The 23,147-nt window shown below is 44.0% G+C and overlaps 1 protein-coding gene across 3 annotated transcripts in view; it reads left to right on the top strand.

Annotated features, from left to right (window-relative positions):
- Window positions 1–13,767, top strand: part of NUAK1 (NUAK family kinase 1) — an 80,769-nt gene extending 67,002 nt beyond the window's left edge. For 2 of the 3 annotated variants that reach the window (XM_069099401.1, XM_069099402.1), the window contains exons 5-7: window positions 3,732–3,851; window positions 6,336–6,468; window positions 8,931–13,767. In XM_069099401.1, coding sequence (XP_068955502.1) covers window positions 3,732–3,851; window positions 6,336–6,468; window positions 8,931–10,087 — 1,410 coding nt within the window. In that variant the 3' untranslated portion in view covers window positions 10,088–13,767. The remainder of the gene's footprint in view (window positions 1–3,731; window positions 3,852–6,335; window positions 6,469–8,930) is intronic. The other variant, XR_011170478.1, reaches the window with a different exon arrangement.
- Window positions 13,768–23,147: the final 9,380 nt, after the last annotated feature.

Below are 23,147 nucleotides of genomic sequence, written 5' to 3'. Positions count from 1 at the left end.
TGTGTGTGTGTGTGTGTGTGTGTGTGTGTGTGTGTGTGTGTGTGTGTACACACAGATTCGGGGCAGGGAAGCCCCCCGCCTGGCCTCAGGCCCTGGGCTCCATGGCGTCCTAGAGAAGGTGGGGCTCCAGAGTGACCCCCAGCTGGCTTCATTGGCCCCCTGATTGAGGGGGCAGCTCTCTGCCAGCCCCTCAGGGGGCTTGATAAGAAAGTGGAATTTCAGTAATTAAGTGCAATGTGAGCTCAGTGAATGGCGCTCTCAGACAACCATCATGCCCCAGCTGCTTTCAATGACATTCCATTCATTCAACTGACATTTCTCTTTTCTTTCTTCCTTTTTTTAAAAAACAAAATAGGCTTATTCTAGTGTCTGCCTTTGCAACCAAGCGTCTGCAGCATCCCAGTCAGGCTCTGGACTAGTAGGAATGGAGATTTCTTGGCCAAAGCTCCTCAGCATATAGAGAGGGAGCTGCATGTGGGGGTGGGGGGTGGGGAAGGGAAGAAGCATTTATTAAGCACCTACTGTGTGCCAGACAAGGGGAAGCTAGCTGATGAAGTGGATGGGATAGTGGGCCTGGAATCAGGAAGACTCTGGCCAAGTCACTTCACCCTGTTTGCCTCAGTTTCCTCATCTGTAAAATGAGCTGGAGAAGGAAATAACAAACCACCCCAGCATCTATGCTAAGAAAACCCCAAATGGAGGCACCAAGAGTCAGACACAACTGAAAAATGACTGAACACCTAAAATGTTCCAGACACCACTCTAGGCACTTTCCAAATGCTATCTCTTTTGATCCTTACAACTCCAGGGTTGTTGCAAAGGAGGTGTAATTATTATCCTCATTTTACAGATGAGGAAACTGAGGCAGACAGGTAAAGTGACTTGCCCAAGGTCATGCAGCTAGTAAGTTTCTGAGGCTGGATTTGAACTCAGGTCTTCCTGACTCCAGATGACCCTGTGGTCATCTGCTGTGGCATCACCTAACTTTAACCAATGTCTAGTTAGGTCTTCCTGTTTATCACTGTTCTCTTTCTCCAGTGATTTCATTGATGCCTTCTTAATCAAGGCCCTCTGTCATCTGGCTTCATTCTCCTCAGTTTCCTCATCTGTAAAATGAAAGAATTGGGTGAGATAACCCCTAAGGTCCCTTTCAGTCTGACTCCTATGATTCTTTTCATGCAAACACTTAGCACTTAATAGGAGAGTCATAGGGGCAGGATGTCTGATTTCACTGGAGAGGGGAACTCCCAGGTGAGGGAATTTCTTTTCTTCAGTTTCGTGCCTTCTCTCCCCTCACTTGTTCAGGGTCACGTAGATAGTGTCTGAGGCAGGCTCTGAGGCTCTCTCTCTACCCATTAGGCCATACTGCCTTGATGCCTTAATAATAATCACATGATACCTCTTGTGTGACCTTGGGTGAGTCATTTGACCTCCGCAGGCCTCAGTTTGGTCATCTGTAAAATGAGAGGATTAGGCTGCATGCCTTCTTGCCCTCCAGCTCTAACCTGGCATCCTGTGATGCTGCAGATATACCCCTAGATCGTGGCTAATTACCATTGTACCTGAAGTATAAAAAGGTCACCCAGACTGTAGGATCCTCAGCATGATTAATCTGTCTCAGGCAATGCATGATCAGGCTTGGGCACCATGGAGAGAGTCTCCAATTTCAAGCCTCAGCATTTTCATTGTTTTTTAAATTTTACTGTCATGAAAACAGCTCAGACAGAACAGAAAAGTTTCAGAACGCAGAAGCTGCTTCTTAGAGAATCCAGCCCGCAGATGGTCCCCAGGTCAGCTAACAAAAAGGGGAAGGAAGGTGGGGGCAGGGATGAGAGGGGGAGGCAATATGGCACCCTGGGAGACAAAGGAATCCTTGGGTAGGTGTAAAGAAATGATGCTCCATTTTAATTGCTGTTGTTGTTGGGTTGTTTCAGTTGTATCCAATTCCCTTATGGGTTTTCTTGGCAGAGATACTGGAGTGGTTTGCCATTTCTTTCTCCAGCTCATTTTACAGATGAGGAAACTGAGGCAAACAGGGTTAGGTGACTTGCCCAGGATCACCCAGCTAGTAAGTGTCTGAGGCCAGATTTGAACTCATGAAGACGAGTCTTCCTGATTCCACACCCAGTGCTCTATCCATTGAGTTACCTAGCTGCCCTTTTGCCTTTTAATAGCAACAATTAGAAAACCCATAGTAATAATAAAAATAACTTTGATTTCTAGAGCATTGTAAAGTTTGCAGAATACTTTCTGTGTTTTATCACATTCCATCCTCACCCTGTTACATAGGTGCTATTATTATTTTCATTTTACAGAAAAGAAAATTTGAGAATACTGAGTGTAGTAACTTGTCTACCCTTACACAACCAACAAATGTGAGCATTTGGTGAGATTGGAACCCAGATTTTTCTTGATTCTGAATTCAGCCCTCAAGGCAGTCAAGAGGCATTTATTATGAACTTACTATGTGCCAGACTCTGTGATAAGAGAGGAAAGGCAAAAGACAAATATGACTGGGAAGATGAATCTCTAAATGGAAAAGCATGATTTTCCGAGGGAACAAAAGTATAGGTAACTCCAAGGATTATGGAAAGTACATGGTGTTTGCCTGGGAGATCATAGTCCCTGGGTTCAAATCCCCTCTTACCAATCATGTGACTCCAGCTAAGTTAGCTTTTCTGAGCTGCCATTTCTTCATGTGTAGAAAGATATGGTGTTGGGTTCTAACTTCTAAGGATCCTTTCAGTTTATAGCATCATAGATTTAGGCCTGGAAGGGTCTTAGAAGTCAGTTGCCCAACCCTCTGTTTGCAAATAAGGAACCTGAAACTTAGAAAGTTTAAGTGACTTGCCCAGGTCATACAGCTAGTGAGTGCCCAATTTCTTTGCAGTGGTGGTTGCTCTATTTTTATTTTAACATTTTTTTATTGACCCTTTTTGTTAACTGTAACTTTTCTCCTCCCCTATCATCCATCCACCCATCCATCCATCCATCCCCAGTAACAGACATTAAAAAAGGAAGAGGAGCAAAGGCATTCCAACAAACCCTTTAACTGTAGCTGACCATATGTGCAATATTTTATACTTATAATTCCCCACTTCTGAAATGAAGGGAGGGATGCACGTTTTTAATTTCATTTATATATATACTCCCAAGGTCACACACCCGTGCTCTAAATTTTACCCAATTATCCATAATGGGAGTTGATACAAAATAATATTTAACTTAAAAACTGCACTAAACATGTAAATGGGGACCGATTATTTTATATTCACTCTACTAGACACATGTTCAATTAAGTGATTATGCATCATGTGTCATTAGGCACTTGCCATGATTATTTATAGGCAGATAAGAAGCCAACTTTTTGGTCATGGGATTTTTACAAATCAATTTCCACTGAGTGACTCCATCTAAACTACACATGTATCAGTGGATATGTGTCTTATCTCCTACTGTAACTTTCCTTGAGTCAAATGGACCTTCTCTTGGAGAAAGAATGCTTGAGAGAAAATGGAAATGAAGCCTGGTGCTCCAAAGGAGGAGTGATCCTGTGGGAAATGAGCCATTCCCAACAGACAACCAGTGTCTGTTGGGAAAGGGTGTAGATGTCAAAAACGTTGGCCTGAATTCCATTGAACTTGGCACCGTGGGGCTTAATGAATGCTCAGTGAACTGAATTGATCTGAATTGAATTAATGAGCAGAATGGTGTCTTGATTCTCTTTGCAGATTGCTGACTTTGGTCTCTCCAACCTCTATCAAAAGGATAAATTTCTGCAGACTTTTTGTGGGAGCCCCCTTTATGCATCCCCAGAAATTGTCAATGGAAGACCGTACCGAGGCCCTGAGGTAAGTGATGTGGCTGGTGTGATGGGTAGAATTTAAATACAAAAATAGATTTCAATGAATTCTTCTAATGGATGAGGAATGCACACACACACACACACACACACACACACACACACACACTTTTTTTCTTTATGCTCTTCTTTCCCTTATCCCTTTCTGTGTCCCAAGGCTTTTTTAAACAGATTGACGTGAGACCCAAATGACACCATTTCCTTGTCCAACTCACTTTACAGATGAGGACACTGAGGCAGACAGTTTAAGGAACTTGCCCAAGGTGACACAAAAGCTGAAGGCTATTTTGGATGACAGTCAGGATCCAGAAAGACCTCAATGGGTTCAAGCTAAGAAGATGAAATACCAGTAGGGATACATACACATATCATCACTGAATGTCAGAATTAGAGAGGACATCAAGACCGTGACCTTGAGCAAGTCACTTCACAGCTGAGTCTCTGTTCCTCTGTAACAGGAGAGGGTTGGACAGGAAGCCCTTGGAGGACCCAACCATGAGGGCACTCTGCTCCAATCCCAATGGTGTCCTATTTATAACAGGCTTGATGGGTGGCCATCCAGTCTTTGCTTGAAGCCCTCCAGTGACGGGAAGCTCACTGGAGACAGCCTGTTCCACTTTTGGGCAGTCAAAGTCATTAAGATGTTTTCCCCCTGAAACCTAACCTGAATTTGCCTCTGTTACTCCCACCCACCACTCCCAGTTCTTCTGTCTGGAGTCAAACACAAACAATCTAATCTCCCATTCATGTAGAGGCCCTTCAGATGCTTGAAGACAGCCAGCATGTTCCCTAGGGTTTCTCTTTTTGGCCTCATAACTCCTGTTCTTCCATTGAGGCAGCCTTAGCCCTGGCTTTGTGGGCTGCCATATTGCCCAAAGATTATATGTAGACTATGTGTTAGAGCTGGAAAGGACCTCAGAGGCTAGAAATCCTCAACTTAGCGTCAATGGATAGATTTTGGGGGTCTGTGAGCTCAGTTGGGCAAACGTTTACATCTTCATTTTTACTAACCTTTATCTGAAATTGAGAATTTCTTCAATTATGAGTGTAGGTGACAAGCATGACTCTAAGAAGGGGTCCATAGGTGTCCACCAGACTGCCCAGAGAGGTCCATGATACAAAGAAGGGGAGACTCCCCTGATCTAGTCCAGTCCTCTTGTTTTACAGATGAGGAAACTGAGGCACAGGGGGCTGGAATTGCTTGCCCAAGGTCATGAAAGTGATAAATGTGATTGCTCTGACTCCAGAGTAGTGTTTTTACCATTTGTCCACCTAGTAAGGCATGACCTAAAGTCCCTTCACCATCCTCTTTGCCCTATGAGCACACTCCCCAGCTTATCAATGTCATTCCTAAACAAGGGAACACAGTGCTCCCAATGCGGTATTACTAGGGCAGAATATGGTGGTGTTACCACCTCTCTAGTCCTGGCTCCTCTGCTTCTATTGATAAGCCTTAGCTTTTGGGACTGCCATATTCCTCAAAGAGAAGCAGCGTTGGTGTTATAAAGATGTGGGTTCAAGACTTACCTCTGATACATGCTGGCTCTGTGATCCTGAGCAAGTCACTTGTCGAACCAGAAGCATACATGTAAGGGCATTGAATGATGGACATAACATTTATATAATGGCTTTATGGATTATAAAGCACTTGTATATGTTATCTGATTCTCACAACAAATCTCTAATGTGGGTACTATTATTGTCTCAATTTTATAGAAGGGGAAACTGAGGCCAGGCCTGGCACTCTATCTGTTGCCCCATCCAGCTGCCTAATTTTTGATTACTTATTATTTTTCACATTCACTGAAGGGAAGAATCAGGCCTCCCTCCCGGATGCCCCTGTGACCTTCACTTGTAATGCTTTGGAGATTATCTGTCAAATCTATCTGTCAAATCATAGACAGTTACTACCTGCCAGTTATTAAATACAACCTGTGGGTCTTAAGGGGGAATAGGGTTGAGGCCAGCTGCTTCTTGGCTCTACTAATGGTCTAGGTCAGAAGTTCTTAACCTGGACTCTGTGAACTTGTTTTTTGTTTTTGTTTTTTAATATTTGGATGAATGTTGAAAACTATCTTTGGAAAATATTAGAAAAAGTAAAATATTATTAAGTGGGAAAAGGAAAAAAAGATTAACGACAAAAAGTTTTCATATACAACAAAATCTGTATGACAGCATTTTTTGTTGGAAGCGAAGAACTGGAAATAATTCATCTTCATTGGTTTGAAAAATAATTAGATAACCATATGGGGTATTCCAAAAGTCTTTTTGAAATTTTAGGCTATTAAAGTTTAATTTTTTTGTAATCCTCTGAATTTTATATATTTATAAACATTCTGAGGTGGGGTCCATGTGCTTCACCAGACTGCCGAAGGGGGTCATGGACCAAGAAGGGTTAGGAGCCTGTGGTCGAAGGAAACTTTGCTGGGGTTGGCCTTTGATCAGTCTCTTGCTTCTCATCCTTCTGCTCAAGGTGGACAGCTGGGCCCTGGGAGTACTGCTTTACACTCTGGTTTATGGGACGATGCCCTTTGATGGCTTTGATCACAAGAATCTCATCCGCCAGATCAGCAGTGGTGAATACCGGGAACCCACACAGCCTTCAGGTGCGTAGCAGAGTCGGGGGAACTGCCGCCAAGGGCAGCTGGGGAGGCTCAGGATTGCTGCCTTGCCAAGCCCACCTAATACTTTGGGCATCATTTTATTACAGCATGTGTATCTCCCAACTGTCCCTCCCTCTCAAACCCCTGACAAAGCGCATCAGCTATCTAAGAGGAGCCCCCTACAAAGGGGTTCTCTAGACCCTCACCCTGTTCCTTGTCACTCTGACATAGCCACAGAATTAGGGGCTGGGCCAGGGGGTTATGGTTCTACTCACAGCCACAGGGATGGCTGCTGAAGTCATAGCAGCTGGGCCCTCCCTATGCTGGTGACAGCTACCACATCTGCAGGCCCCCTCCCCTGCTGTTCTAACCAATTGACCTTCCCCATTCCCCATTTTCCTCCCCTTGTGAAATAACTTTTGCTTGGTTGCAGCTATCACATATTTTAGTCTAAATTTATCTGACATATAATCTAGCTTGAAGTTTTTTTGGGTGAAAACTCTGGTCAGCTTATAGAGAAACCTCTTCCTTTATCCAGCTGTGGCTTCTAGGTAGAGGATATAAGGAGCAAAAGGTTAGCTTAAGGTAGCCTGGGAGCAACTTTGTAGGCCTGAGGCCACTGGGAGGGGTGGGGGCAGAGGTCAGCCCGGGACTTAGCTTCTGGAATATTTGGCCTATAAACTGACCCCAATTTGGGAACTATTTTTTCCCCCTTTAACCTCCAAAGGTCAGCCTCATAAACCAAGATATATGATAGGTTTGTCTGGCTTCCAGGAAGTTCCAATAGGGTCTTTTCAGCTAGGTCTGGGAGAGCAGAAGTTTCCCAGCGGGTTAGTGCAGACAAATTGAAATCTGAGAGCAGGCCCTGATACAGATCAGTTCTCTTGCCTGACCCTGAGGTGGGAGGTGGGTTATGTGAAAACCAGAGGGGAGGGAGGAAGAGCATGGCACCGAGAGCTGGCCTGGGCATCACAAGGGCCTTGGTTCAAGTACTGCCCCTCACTCTGGGTGATCTTGGGCCAGTCACTTAATGTCTCCATGCCCTAGGCCTCTCTGTAAGACCGAAGATGTTCAAAGAGTAAAAGTTGGAAGGGATGTCAGAGGTCATTGAGTCCTGACAGGTCAAATACATATAGCTCCTTGTGACCTGAACCAGATTAAAATATAGCTGGGAAGTATTTAACAAGATAGATAAAAATAAAGTGTGTGTGTGTGTGTTTGTGTTTTCAGTAATTTTCTGTTGTGGCTGACTCTTTGTAACTCCATTTGGGGTTTTCTTGGCAAAGATACAGAGTGGTTTGACATTTCCTTCTCCAGCTCATTTTACAGATGAGGACACTGAGGCAAACAGGGTGAAGTGACTTGCCCAGGGCTATACAGTTAATAAGTGTCTGAGGACGGATTCACAATCAGGTCTTCCTGACTCCAGGCCTGGTCCTCTATCCCTTATACCACCTAGCGCCCCCCCCCCCCCAATAAAATAGAAGACAGATAATGTGAATATGTAATTTTCCAAGTCAATATGTGGCCTCCCACTTTGGCACTACTGACCTGGTCTAATTGCTTTATTTCACACTTGAGGAAATTAAGGCCCACAGAGGTTAAGTGATTTACCTAAGGTCACCCAAGCAATCTGCACTGGAATGAGAATTTCCTCACTGGGAGGTCTATGCATTCTACCTCCACCCTCTAAATAAAAAAAAACATTGAAAAGGTGATTGACTGCTAATGAAAGAGGGAACCATGACCCAATCCAACCAAATACCAACTCTAAGTATCAACATGTCCCCAGTTGGCTATTGCATTCCTGGAGTGGATCAGAACCCTGAAGAAAGTCCTCACAATTGTGCAGGTGTCCACTGACCTCAGTTTCCCCATTCTGATACATGGGTGTGTTTTGGCCCAGCCCCAGGCTCATTTCTCCAGGGAAGATTTTACCTCTTATTTCCAAATAATAGTATATGTGTGTGTATATGTATGTATACATGTACATGCATATACACACATGTGTGTGTGTTTGTATGAGTGCTCCTTCCAAGTGATAAAGGATATTTGGTAATGTGCATTTCCTTTTGGGGGGGGTAGGGGGAGGGGGGATAATACCCACTGGAGGAATCTGATAGGCCTGTTTTAGGTCAAGAACCTTTTTTCTCTTTCTGCCCAGTTTTCCCCTTTCTATTAAAAAAAATGACTAGAGTTGATGGAAAGGTCTGAAACTCTATGACATTCCTCCACTAATATGGAAGAACATTCAGCTGTTTGATAACCCACTCACACATTGCTCTGAGGGGATCATGGGCCTTCAAGCATGAGTCCTGAAGCTGGATTCACTTCAGATCCAGAAGCTTTTTTTCAGGCCTTCCTTCCTGGCACTTCTTTAATCATCTACCCGCCCAGCTCTCATTCTTCATAGTCTAACATGTACCTTCTTCATTAACCAGAGACTTTTCTGTTCTTGGCTTTAGATGCCCGGGGACTGATCAGGTGGATGCTAATGGTCAACCCCGAACGCCGTGCCACCATCGAGGACATCGCCAACCACTGGTGGGTCAACTGGGGCTGCAGAAGCAGTGTATGTGACTGTGACACTCTGAGGGACTCCGAGTCCCCACTGCTGGCCCGGATCATTGACTGGCACCACCGCTCCACTGGCCTGCAAGCAGAGGGGGAGGCCAAAGGCAAGAGCTCAGCCAAACCCGGGGCCTCGGAAGGAGCACTGGAAAGGCAGAGATCCTTGAAGAAGTCTAAGAAGGAAAACGACATCGCCCAATCGGGCCAGGATGGGCCAGCAGAGAGCCCATGCAAATCCAGCTCCAAGAGGCCTAAAAGCATCCTGAAGAAGCGAAGCAACAGTGAACACCGGTCTCATAGTGCTGGCTTCATTGAAGGGGTGGTCAGCCCCACACTGCCCTCAGGCTTTAAAATGGAGCAGGAGCTGTGTAGGACAGGGCCACCCCTGAAGAGCCCTGTGGAGACTGAGGGAGCGGGCAAACTTGGACCCAAGCAGTCAGCAACGATGCCCAAAAAAGGCATCTTGAAGAAGACCCAGCAGAGAGAATCTGGTTACTACTCCTCTCCAGAACGGAGCGAATCGTCCGAATTGTTGGATAGCAATGACATGCCAGGAGGCAGCAACCTCCCCTCCCCAGGTGTCCCCGACTCAGCCCGCGGGGGCCCCCATAGCCTCTCTTATCGGAGGAAGGGCATCTTGAAGCACAGTAGCAAGTACTCGGCCAGTAGCACAGACTCCACGCTCGTCAGCCCTGGGGTGCCCATGCTGGAATCCATGGAGGAGCGGGGTGTGCCAGGGGAGGGGCTCTCTCGGAGTTACAGCCGTCCATCCAGTGTCATCAGCGATGACAGCATCCTGTCCAGTGACTCCTTTGACTTGCTCGACCTGCAGGAGAGCCGGCCGGCCCAGCAACGGATCCGGAGCTGCGTCTCTGCCGAAAACTTCCTCCAGATCCAGGATTTTGAGGGGCTTCAGAACCGGCCGCGGCCTCAGTACCTAAAACGGTATCGGAACCGGATGGTGGACAACAGTTTCTCCCTGCTCACAGATATGGACGATGTGACTCAGGTGTATAAGAAAGCCCTAGAAATCTGCAACAAACTTAATTAGCGACTGGGGGTGGGTATGGGGAGCATGGGGAGGGGAGGGAGGGGGCAGAGGGGAGCAACGGATCACCTTTGTGCTGGTGGTGATACCTGCCTGGTTACTGGTTTACTGGCAGCAAGTATCTCAAAACCTGTTGGAGGGACCTTCCTTTGCCAATCCCGTGAGCATGCCAAACTGCACAGGGCGCATGAAAAGGAAGCCCTGCCCATTTGATCTAATTAGCATATATCTGATGCCATCTGTTCTGAAGACACAACAGCCGGCGTGAGTGTCTGAGACATCTCTCTTTAGAAATCTCATTTAGGCTGCTTCTGGGCAGGGCAGTGGGGGAGAAAGCAATACTGGGGAGAGTCAGTCCCAAATGAGGCTTTCTTTCTAGGAGTTTGTAGGAATGGGTCAGTTTGACCAACCACTGAGCTTCCCAAGGGACTGGTCCCTCCCCGAGCCCTGCTCCATGATCTGAGTTCACTCCCTTTGGGAGCAGGAACATCTGTAACTTGAGCCTCTAGGATACTACTGGGTAAATGCCCTGATAGTCATCCCCAAAAGAAAGCTCCAGCTTGGTCACAAGAGTGTTTTGGGTGCTGGTGGGAAAGACCACCAGTGCTTGGTTCCTGGCCCCATATGGATGCTCTCCATTCCCTCTTGCTGCCCACCACCTTTTTATCCATCTCACTGCCCCATTCTCACATCTGCTGGGGGAGCAGTGGGGGGAAAAGAGAGGGTAAAATCTCTTGGGTGTGCTACTTGTCCCTAGCTCTGAGAAAAGGCTCCACGGGAGCAAGAGAGTAAAATTAGCAGCAGACATAAAGCTGGAGGGAGCAGTCTCTTGGGTATTAGCCTAGATGACTGAGAACTAACTCCCCTCAACCTCAGGAACAGACATCAATGTTTTCTAAGGTCGCAGTATTAACTGGAATGCTGCCTCTCAGGCTCCCAGGCTTAGACTAGACATTCACTTTCATGTCTTTAATCTCCAAAAGGTTAACGGGTTCAACTTGGCTGTATTCAGTGTCTGCAGGCAGTGCCCTCTTGCTAGAGGGGGTGGGCACAGGACTTGGAGAGTTAGAGTAGGTTGCTTCTAGAATGTTAGTATATGGGAAGGGTGTAGCGTTGGGTCAAGGAATGGAGGGGCCATCGGAATGTGCATTCCCTCCAAACAGAATGTAACTTGTTAGGTTGTAAGCTTGGAGGATGCATCAGAATTCTGGGCTTTTAAATGGAAACTGAAATGGATCGTAGGGTCATAGATTTGCAATAGAAGGAACTTGAGAAGCCACAGAGTCCAATTCCCTCATTTTACAGATGGGGAACTGAGGACCAGACATATTAAGCAATCTGCCCAGGGTCATACAAGTAGTAGGTGACTGGGGGAGAATTTGAGCCTACATCTTCTTGATTCCCAAGCCTGGAGTTGGCCTGGAACAGTTGGAGGAATGGTTAGGATTCAGGACCCTGAAATGGAAGAAGCCTAGAGGGTTGGACTCAGGAACACCGAGGTAGAACTCACAGTGGTTCTCCATCCTCCCAGTGGGTTATTGTAGTTGGGAGGGTACTGCAGCGTCTCCAGGCCTGGACAAATTGCAATCATTGAAAACTGCAAGGTTCTGAGAGGCATAGAAATGAGGGAGGATGTAGCTGTTTGAGAGGAAGGCATAGGAAGATGAAAGAGGATGCACCCCAGACTCTGGAGCATGAAGAATGTTATCCGGAACTCATCCGTCTCCTCACCAGGAGGGCACTGCCTTGCTTCCTTCTTAACCAGTCAACCAAGAAGCATTTATTAAGCACTTACTGCATGCCAGGCGCTGTGCTAAGCAATGGGGATGCCCAGAAAAAAAAAAGCAAAAAAAAAGTCTCTGCCTTTTAGATCATCCCTGGATTCCTTCAGCCAGCTAATGGGGCTCAGCCCCATAAAATGTTAGAGCCAGAAAGGATGCTGGGATCAGACATATCAAGAGGTGAAGTGCCTTCCTCAATGTCCCACAGAGAGTTAGCCAGAGAGGCAAGACTTGAACCCAGTTCTCAGGACAGCCAATCAATCCATGCTCTTTCTACCACACCCTAATGCTGTTGTCCCTTCTTTGGATTGATCCCCTTCCCTCCCACATGCACTTAACCAAGAAAATGGATGTTTCCTAAAAGTGCATGCCCCTGGGCCAAAGGCTCTTGGTAGATTCCCTTTGTGCCATTTTGTACATCACAAATGCAACAAATGATATACCAAGCCTTCTTTGCTGCCAGCTGTCTTTGGCCTGGCCTGGTCAAGAAATGCTCTGTATGATTCAGGTACAAAGGCTGCAGATGTGCCCATCACTTTCAGCACCTCCTTTTTAAATTTGCCAAACATCTGTTAATCCTCTTCAAAGGACTTTGATTCCATGTATTTCCAAACCCACTGAAGTACCATCTTGCTCCCATGTACTCTTCCCCTCTTAGCACTCCTCTACCCCTCACCCCCAGTGTACTTCTGTATTCCATTCTGTGGGCAAAGATGATGACTTTAGAGCTGGAAGGGTCTTCAGAGGCCATCTAGCCTGATCCCTCATTTTACAGAGGGAGAAACTGAGGCCTCAGAAATTTAAAAGACTTGTCCAAAATCACATGAGTAATACATCATTGGATCATTGACCCAGAGCCAAAGGGACCTCAGGGGCCATCTAGTGTGACCTCCATATTTCCAGGTGAGGAAATTGAGGGCCAGGGAGGTTGTAGCTTTCCCAAGGCCACACAGGTAGTTATCAGGAGTGGAATTCTGAACCCAAGACCTATGACTCCAGGGCAGAAAAGTTCATGGATTCTTTTAAAGGGAAGTTGGAAATGGTGGAGAATACCTTCAGCCAACTTTTCTGCTGGATTCTAGCCTGCCTGTTAACCAGTCCTCACAGGAGTGATGTTTAATTAATTTCCATGGAATTAATGATGCTGGAAAGGGAACCTGGTGTTCCAGGTATTCATCCCTCTTAAGCAAGACTCCTTGGTGTCTCCGTTTACACATCTGCCCAATGGGTATACCAATCCTTCCCTTCATGGGTGAGCTGCAAATCTTCCCTAATGTTCAGAAAGTGCTTTGAGATGCCAGGTGGATCAAAGTGTGGTTACCTGGAATGGCCTCCATGTTTGAGTAGCTGGTCCAGGTATCAGAAACATTTTTTTCAGGTTGAAATTGGAGGGGGGGGGGGTGTTACCCAGACCTGCTCTCTTAAGTACAAATGTGAATGAATGATCGATTGCTTATTGTCAGACTGGAAATGTTCTGTAGGGGTTTTACTGGCATGTTATCATTCCTAGAAGATTAAAAAAGGACAACACACAGAGAGAGAGAAAGAAAGGAAAAACTTGACTGCACATAATTGTTTCACTCAGTGTTGTGATTTTTATTTAATTTCTATTTTTTTTTGTAATACAAAGTTGACTTTTTTATTTGAATTTGTCTTTTTTTAATTTATTGGTCTGAAAGCCATTTCAAAGGTATAATAATATATTTGGTATAATTTAATTGGTGCAGTGCGTTTGAAGGCTCCAGCCAAAATTGGTTTTCTCTCATTGGTTTGTTTGAGCTTAGCAGCACATGGGAAAAAGCTGGAGAACTCACCCAAAGTGGATTTTTCATTGGATACGGATTTTTTTTTAAGGTTAAATAAAAAATGCAACAAGCTGAACTGAATTACTGTGACCTAGCATCTTTTCATCATATTTGGTCTGGTCTTTTGTCTCTTCTCTTCATCCCCTCCTGAGTCATGGGCTTCCCATAACTTATGATTAGTGGGAATAAAGCATGAATGAACTTTGCCATCACAGAATTGTAGGAGCTTGGAATTGGTAGGGACCATCTAGTTCAATTCATACATAGCATCCTAGAATCATAGATTAGAGTGGGAAAGGACCTCACAAGGCACATTTAGTTCAATCCTTCATTGTATACATGAGGAGGCAACTGAGGTTCAAGGAAATAAGTTACTTGACCAAGGTCACTCAGCCAGGATTTCAATCAGTGAACCCTGACTCATTCTAAAGTCTAAAAACTTTACATTACTGCTCATTTTGATCAGTTTTTTTAAGGGAAGACCCAGGGGGTTTTACATAAAGGGATTGACTGGGCAAAGGATGACCCATGGGAACTTGGACCCTGCCAAATTGGTCCTAGGACTAAAACAATTAGGTTAGATTCATTATGTAATGATTGAGTGCTTACTGTGTGCCTACTCTTGTGGGGAAGAAAAAAGAAGCCCATGACTGTCTTCCTTGACCTCAAGGAACTTATACTCTGACTGGGGAGACAAGAGATGGCCAAGGTAACTGGTGATATTTCAGCCTATGTGGGAAACCAGCCGGGAATAAAATGCTTCTGTAAAAGATGTTGAGGAAGAATGCAACCTAGTGTCCAAAGGTCTGGTCATTTCGAGGTGTGTGGGTGTGATGCGTTGAGAGGCTGGGAAATCAGAAAGGTCAGTGTGCATGGCATTCTTTAGGTCTGACTTGGTGGAGATTGGGGAACTGGGAGTCAGAAGATCTGGGTTTACTTACTGACTTTGTGGACATCCACTGACCACTTTCTCTGCAAAATGCGGGTGACAATGTTGTTCAGTCATGTCTGAGTCTTCATGACCCCATTTGGGGTTTTCTTGGCAAGAAAACCCCATTTCCTTCTCTAGCTCATTTTATAGATGAGGAAACTGAGGCAAACAGGGTTAAGTGACTTGCCCAGGGTCACCCAACTGGTAAGTGTCTGAGGCCAGATTTGACTCTTACTTGTTCCAAACCCAGCACTCTATCCACTGTGCCACCTAGCTTCCCAGATATCATAATAGCTGTAACTAATCCCCAAGGTAATTGTGTACTTTATAAACCTTGAAGCATCATAATAATGTGGTGAGATGTTTTTCCTGGATTTTAAAGAATGGTTATAATTTTATAGAAAAGAGAGAGTAATAATAACAGCTCGTACCTCTATAGTTCTTCAAGGTTTACAAAATATTCTATGTATGTTTTCTCATTTGACCCTCCCAGTAACCCTGTGAGATAGGTGCCATCATTATTCTTTTCCAGATGAGGAAACAGGCATCTGCCTCAGGTAAGTTAAGTGACTTGCTCAGGGTCATAAAACTAGTGTCTGAAGTGGGATTCAAATACAGGTCTTATGCTCTACCCATGTCATTTCTGCCTCAATCCAGAGAGAGAATAGCAAAATTAAACTTGACTTATGATGGTTTCTAGGGTAGGGAGGAATTTTTGAAACTTGGCTAGTATGGCAAATGAATGCTGTAGGTTGCTTAGGTAAGGTGGCTCAAATTTTAGGATTTAAGAAGAGGACAATTTGGTGGGACTGGGATGGGGGGATGACTCAAAAGCATTTAATTCAACATGCATTTATCTAGCACCAACTGTTTGCATATTACTTTTATTGGGTGTTGGGAAGGTGCAAAGTTTAGCTAAGATAGTAAGCATTACTTCAAGGTTTCTCAATCCAGTGACTGGAGGAGTTGGGGAATTTGGATCATAGATGTAGCTGTAGAAGCCAGGAGAAAACTTCCGAAGTTTCACATTCTCCTCTGCCCAGCCCCTTTCGACAAATGAGGAAACCAGGGACTAAGGAAGTCAAGTGACTTGCCCAGAGTTACACAGGTAGTAAGTAACCCTAAAATGTGTTTCTAAGAAATTAATGTCATGGCAAGGAGGGCCATTGTTACAAGTATTTCAATAGCATCTTACTGTTCTTTTCTTATGTAGTCTCTCCATCCCTCCTTCTCTGTCTTTCTTTCCCTCCTTCCCTTTTTCTTTTCTCTCTCTCTGTCTCTCCCTCCCTTTCTCTTTTTCATTTCTCTGCCTATGTCTCTCTTGACCTCTCTCTGTCTCTCTTCCATTTCTCTGTCTCTGTCTCTCCTCTCTCCTAAAGCTCTCACTTTCTTTTTTTTTCCTTTAAAAACTAGATCCCAGTGTGGAGTTCATCTGGGGACCACGTTTTGAGGAGAGCAGCCATCTTTCATTAAAATAGTGCAGTCACAGCTGATCCAATTTACAGGATTGCCACACATGCCTAACAAAGTATTGTGTGACCAATAAAATTACTGTGTTCCGTGTAATGCACTAGTAATGAATGTAAACCAACTTTTTGAGCAGCCCTCATATTTTGCACAGAAATGAAAAGGAACTTTTTTTTTCACATTCTCATTCCTGATGATTATGCTGAAATGGTTTGCTCATGCAATCCAGGTACTCTGGCAGGAGACGTCTTTGAGTGCCTTGGATTTGCAGTAATAGCTTCTCATCTGGTGGCAATCTCTTTCAACTACGCGCAGTCTCTTCTCTGTCACCAACCAAAGCCATATGTTCCTTCAAAAGAAGAGACTTCCCCCTTTCTGCTCCATTCCCACTCTTACTCCTTCATTCCTTCCTCATGTTCTCATTACCTGTCATTTTGATGACCACAATAGCCTTCCAGCTGGTGCTCTCAACTCCAGGAAGCATGGTACAATAGAAAGAACACTGGTTGTGGATGCATGAGACTAGTTCACAGTTTGCCTTTGATGCCTACTACTAATGTGACCTTAACCTCCTTGGGCTTCAGTTTCTTCATTTGTAAAACAAAGGAGTTGAATTACATGACCTCAGAGGTCCCTTCTAGTGCTAGTTCTATAAACCTGTGACCCTGGTATTGTCATAAAAATGGACACTCATGACTGGTGCTCTTGGTTTTGAGATTCACTTCAAGAAGAAGAATCCCTAGACTAGCTCCAATGGAAACAAAACAGAACAAAACATCATCATGGCCAGAGAGAAAGAATGTAGTGAGATTTGTAGAGAGAATGAGTACTGCATTTGTAGTTGAGAGAATATTTGAGTTCAAATTACAATCCTTCTATTTATTCTTCCATCCATTTATTCATCACTTCAGCAAAAATGTATTCATTAATAAACATTTATTAAGCACCTACTATGTGCCAGCCATTGTAGTAGGTCCTGGGTATATAACGTAACAATCTCTACTTGTGAGGAACTTGTACCCTAATTGCCAAGACAAGCCACACACATATAAACATATACTGAATAAATAGAAAGTGAATATATATAATACATATAATAAATACAAAGTGAATATGCCTTTATACCAGGTGTTTTGGGAAGTAGGACACTAGCAGAAAGGGGAATCAGGAAAGGCTTATCATATGTGGTAGTGCTTGAGCTGAGTCTTAAAGGGAAAGGGGGGATGCTGTTAGGTGGAGGTGGAGGGAGGGAATTCCAGGTATCGGATAACCAGGGCATATGTCCAAAAAATGGAAGATGGAGTATGATGTGTGAGGAACAAAGAGAAGGAAGATTTGGCTAGATCACAGAACTTGAGATGGGGAATAATGTCCAGTGAATTTGGAAAGCTAGGTTGGGGCCAATTTGTATGTGGTTTAAAAGATCAACAGAAGACTCAAATATAGTTTATCCTAGAGTTAGTAGGGAACCAATAGAGTTGATTGAGTAGGGTAGTGCACTTGTGGAAAATCCCTTTGTAAAATACCTTGAGAGACTGGAGGAGGAGGAGGAGAATTAAGGATAATCCTGGGATTATGAAACTGGGAAAATAGAAGGATGGTAATAGATACAGTGATATTTGGGAGAGGGAGACAGTTTAGGGGGAAAGATAATGAATTCAGTTTTGGGCATAACAAGTTTGAGCTGTCTCAGAGGAATCTAGTTAAACATGCCCAATAGGCAATTGATGATGCAAGGCTAAAGCTCCAGGGACAGACTTGGGTGGAAAATGCAAATTAGGGAGTCCCCTGAATAGAAATAATAGTTACACCCAGAGGACAGAAGAGGTCTAGGACAGCACCTTGGGAAACAGGGGGCATGTTGTGAATGATGAACAAGCAAAGGAGACTGAGATGGTGTGGTCAGCACCAGGAGAGAGTAGTGTCCTGACTCAGAGAGAAGAGAATATCCAAGAAAAAATGGTCAGATGCAGCAGATAGGTTGAGAAGGGCTGAGAAAAGACCATCTGGTTCAGTAAAAGAGCAATAGCTCCTTTGGATCACTTCTGAGTGGCGGGCTCAAGGAAGTGTGACAAGTGTCTATAGCTTTTTCAAGGAGGAAAGGGAGGAGAGATATAGGATAATACTTTGAAGGGATGATAAGGTCTAGAAAGGTGTTTTTTTTTTTCTAAGGATAGGGAGACTTGGGCATGTGTGAAGGCAGCAGGGAATGAATTAATCAGCAGATTAGCAGAGAGACTGAAGATTTTAGAGAGATAGGATGATTGAGTTTGTAATCTGCTAGACAAGAAGGAAGGGGTTGGGATCAAGGGCACAACTAGAGGGTTAGCCTTGGCTAGGAAAAGGCTCCCTCTTTGTCAAAAACTTGGAGAAAGAGTGTAAGAGCGGGGATTGACTGAATCAATCAGTTACCCCACCTCACTTAAGGTAACAGTCTTAATCAGGGGAGAACACCTCTTTAATCCATCAATTGAAGACATTAACTAGGCACAAAAAGCCCTTACTCTATTTGGAAGGAGTGAAAGCCAGTGGATGAAATGAATTGATGCTGCACAGGAAGTATTTCGAAGTCTCTTAAAGGAGACTCAGTAACACCCTTGTATAAAACCTGTGCAGAACCTGAACATTTGAGTCGCAGGCTAGCTCAGTCATGGAATCAGTTTTAGGCAAACCCTTGAGAGGAAATTCGTTGGGGGTGGGGAGGGATTGAGAAGGAGAAGAGCCTTGAACAGAGAATGACCTTGTGGACTTCAAAAAGTTGGAAGATCAAGAAAGGAGGAAGTTCCAAAGCCAGAAGCAGCCCATCTCACTTACAGTATCTCTGTCAGCCTGGGGAGGAATATCAGACCAAAGGGAGCCACAGGTCCTGCTGTTCTGAATCAGCAGAGCTTCCCAGATGGCTGATTGGGGCACCTACTGTTGCTCAGTGCAGTAGGAGAGGAACTTGCTAGTAGGGCAGAATCAAGCTTTGCCTTGAATCAGACCACTTTTTTTTTTTTAAGCAATCAGGGTTAAGTAACTTGCTCAAGGTTATTTCTGGGTGTGGTGCTGAGTATCTGAGCCCGGATTTGTTCCAGGTCATCCTGACACTGGAGCCGGTACTCTTACTTGCTGAGCCACCTGGCCGCCCCATTCAGACCACTTTTGCAACTCTGAACGTTTGCTGTCCTTCAGAGCCTGGAATAACATGACACCCAATGTTCCAGACAAGAAGCAACAGGACCATCCCAGACCTTCTCTCCAGCCATGCTAGAGCCCAGGCTGGTCAGGAAATAGGCTGGAAGAATGGGCAAACAAACAAACAAAAGAACACTATCATAACGATCTTTTATGGTGAGGAGGATGCTCCATACACAAATGTAAAAGAAGAGAATGACTCTAAAATATCTACAAGCAATACCTCAGAGAAAAACGTTGCGTGGGCACAAGAATTCATTGAACACATGAAGCAAGAGTTAAAAAAAATCCAACAGTTAAAATATTTTTATAAATGGAATGAGAGGAAAAAATTGGAAGAGAAATGGGAGTTATGGAAGAATGAATTGGAAAGAGAGAAGCACAAAACCTTACCCAATCAACAAACTCCCTGAAAATTACAATGGATCAAATAAAAGGCAAGGGTTTCATAAGGCAACAAGAGATATCAAAACAAGGTTAAAAAATTGAAAAAAGAGTAGATGTCTATACAAACATGGAAGAGGGGTGGGGGAGCAGCTGATTCTTGAATCTCACTTTTATCTAAACTGGTCAAAAGAAGGAAGAACACACACACAGAGTCCAGTCCCAGAAAAGAACATTTTGCTCAATAAGGAAATAGAAGGGAAAGGGGGAAGGGAGAATTAGAAGAAAGGTAATTATTCTAAAAGGAATTATTCCTAAGTCAATCAAACTCTGAGGATGTGCAAAAATATTTATTGCTCTTTTTGAGATGGTAAATAATGGGAATCTTGAGGGAGTGATTATAAATAGGGGGATGAATGAACAAGGTGTGGTATATATATATGTGATAGAATACTATTGTGCTGATCAGTATAATAACTAGTCAGAATTCCATAGGACTAATGATGAAACATGCTATCTACCTTTTGACAGAAAGGAGAAGGGCTCGAAATACAGAATGAGGCAAAAAAAAATTGTTTTTGGACGTTGATCAATATGGAAAATATTTTTTTTGTTGACTATACATGCTTTAATTAGTTTTGTTTTTCTTGCATTTTCAAATTGGGGGGGTGAGATGGGATGGGAGGGCAAGAATATAAATCTTGACTAATTAAAGCAAATGAAAGAAAACAACAACAAAAAATCAAAAGATTGGATAATTCTGGACTTCCTGTGGGTATTCTAGCCATATCTCTGGAACAGCAGTGGCTGATGGAAGTCTCTGATGTAGAATGAAAGAGAAACTAGACACATCACGAAAAGGTAGCTTCAAGACTCTATAAGAATCTCAGCAGAAACTACATTATACTTCAGGGTAAAAGTATTCTATGAAAGGAGAGAAGGACATCCATCAAACCAGGGGCTGTGAGTTATTCCTGTTGCCAGAAGTAAAAGGGAATCAGTATGAACTTGGACAGATCATGACCTTTCTTTCACATTCCTCTACTCCACTGTAATATGAGGGGTTGGTCTAGATGGCTTCCAATGTCCTTCCTTGTTATGTTATGTTATGTTATGTTTGTTATGTTATGTTGTTATGCCTCTGACAATGTTCTAAGACAAAAGTTGTGTTGATGGAGGAGCCCCTCACCAATAATTTTCTACCCACCCACCAAAAAAACATTGTTCCATGGTTCTATGCTCTTCTGGGCTTTTAAAATCTTGAATGTCATTGAGTGTATGATTATTTTTATCCAGCTTTGTGACATCTGCTAATTTAACAAGTCTGCCTTCTATGTCTTTAGCTAAGCCATTGATAGAAGTGTTAAACATTCAGCCTATAAAGGAACTGCATGGATATTAAGACTTAAGACAGTGTGGATCCAGAGAGCTGGAGGCCAAAGGGAGAGGACTCATTTCCCATCATCTTCCCCGATGATGCCTTGTTCATTCAGGCCCAGATGACATTGACCAGACTCCACCGTCTATGTTTTCATCTCTTTAATTGTGCAGCCATAGAATGGGAGGAGGGAAAGAATGTGCCTTTTTTTTTTTTATAGTAGTTTGTCCATCTGCTATCCCTTAAGTGTCCATGGGAAGGGAGACCTCCAGCTGATGGACCACTCCCACCAACCCATTTGATTCCAATAGCCTCAAGCACCCAGAGATGATTGTTCCCTAGTCAGCGGGTATTGGGCATCACACAACAGCAGCCCTGCACATGTTTTCCATTGCAACCTTGCCTTGAGGGTAGTGGGACTCCTGGGGCCTGGATGCTTAGGGGGTCCTTCTGGGTGACATATGGAAGTGCCAAGTGTCACTCCCCAGACATGAAAGTCCAGCTGGGGATGGGCATGGGGAGAGCCAGTCAGACCTGAAACTTTTCAGTCAAGGTCTGTTTGATGATATACAGGACTCCAACCACTCTTTCCAGGAAAACTACAGATTCATAGTTTTAGGACTACAAGGAACTTGATAGGTCAATCTAGTTCATCCCTTTCCATTCTGCAAAGGAAAAAAATGGAGACTTGGGGAATTGAATTTGAATGCAGGTCTTCTGAATTAAAATCTAAAGCTTTTTTTCTGATTACTTCCTGGAGTTAGGGATGAGGATTTACAAAATCTGCCATTGCCAACCTCTTTCTCTAGGCTGATTGCAAATTGCCCTGTTCTTCCATCCATATTTATGTTCCTATCATGCTAACCCCTACTGGTTCCTGCCCATGGCATGTCTTTGTACCAGGTTGTCCTTTGTGCTGGAAGTACTCACCATTCAAGGCTTGACTCAGGTGCTCCTACTTATGGGGAGACCTTTTTCCACATCCCCCAAGTGATAATTCTCTTCTTCCTTAAATAAGTTTGTGTGTGTATAGGGAGGAGGGCAATACAAAATAGGATTTGTATTTTTTTTTTTCATGTGCCCTCATAGCTTCCAGTAGGTTCAGGATCAATTTTTGCTTTTATGTATCCCCAGACCTTAGCATAGGGCCTTGCTCATAGTAGGTACTTAATAAATATTTATTAGGTTGAACTCACTTGAACCTAGAGAGTTAGTCTTTTTGGAGCAGGTAATGGAGAAAATGAGCCCAGGGATCTCATTTCCGAAAGCAAAATGAGAAAGCCCTGTGGACTGGAATCTGTGAATCAGTGAGGAGAAAAACATGCCAATTCAGCAGCCATCTAAGCCAGGAGGGAAATCTTTAAACCACTGGGCTCTGGTCCACAGGCATATGTGTGAAGCAGAATGTCCATGAGGACATGTGTGTGAAGCAGAGCACCACGAATGTGCCAGGACAAAGGAAGTCAAGGTCACTGGGGCCATCCTCATGTGGCTCATTCAGCTGTGTTCTTCCCCAGGTCTTTTTCCATCGACACTGTGCCTAGCCCCAATGAGGCATCTCTCCAATGCCGGGCACCAAGGGGATGAGGTCATGGAATCAGCACTGTCAAGCTTGCCATGGCCATCCTAAGAACTAGAAGAACAACTTGCTTCACAGGTAAAGCAGAATGATCAGTGTCTGGAGTCAGAGGTTCTGGGTTCAAATTCATCAGCTTAGACAAGTTGTTTAATTTCCCTAGCCTCAGTTCCTTCATCTGTAAAATGAGGAATTGGACTAAATAACCATTAAAATCCCTTCTCGTTCTAAATCAATGGTCCTGATTCAGCAAGCATTTATTAAGCACCTATTACCTGGCCAGATACAAGCTAGGTGCTAGCCATACAAAAACAAACGAAATAATTTCTGCCCTCAAGAAACTTATTATCTGCTAAAAAGCAAATGTCCTGCTGCAGGCATTATTGTGTACTAGATGAAGGTTAGAACAAGATATGTTTTAGACAAGGCCTTGATGTTCAAGAAACAAAATTAAAAAGTCAGCATCTCAGTTTTCCAGGGAAGGCATATGTCTGTATATCTTGTACTCAAATTTGGGTCAATGGCAGAGACCTGGCATTCATTTTCGAAGGATTGCTCTGACAA

The sequence above is a fragment of the Petaurus breviceps genome, unplaced genomic scaffold, assembly GCF_028583685.1.
Source record: "Petaurus breviceps papuanus isolate PSGF00001 unplaced genomic scaffold, PetGlider_PUasm1.0 379, whole genome shotgun sequence".
In the NCBI taxonomy this organism is placed as follows: Eukaryota; Metazoa; Chordata; class Mammalia; order Diprotodontia; family Petauridae; genus Petaurus; species Petaurus breviceps.
The sequence above is the reverse complement of the archived record's forward strand: the minus strand, read 5'-3'. Positions and strand labels throughout refer to the sequence as shown.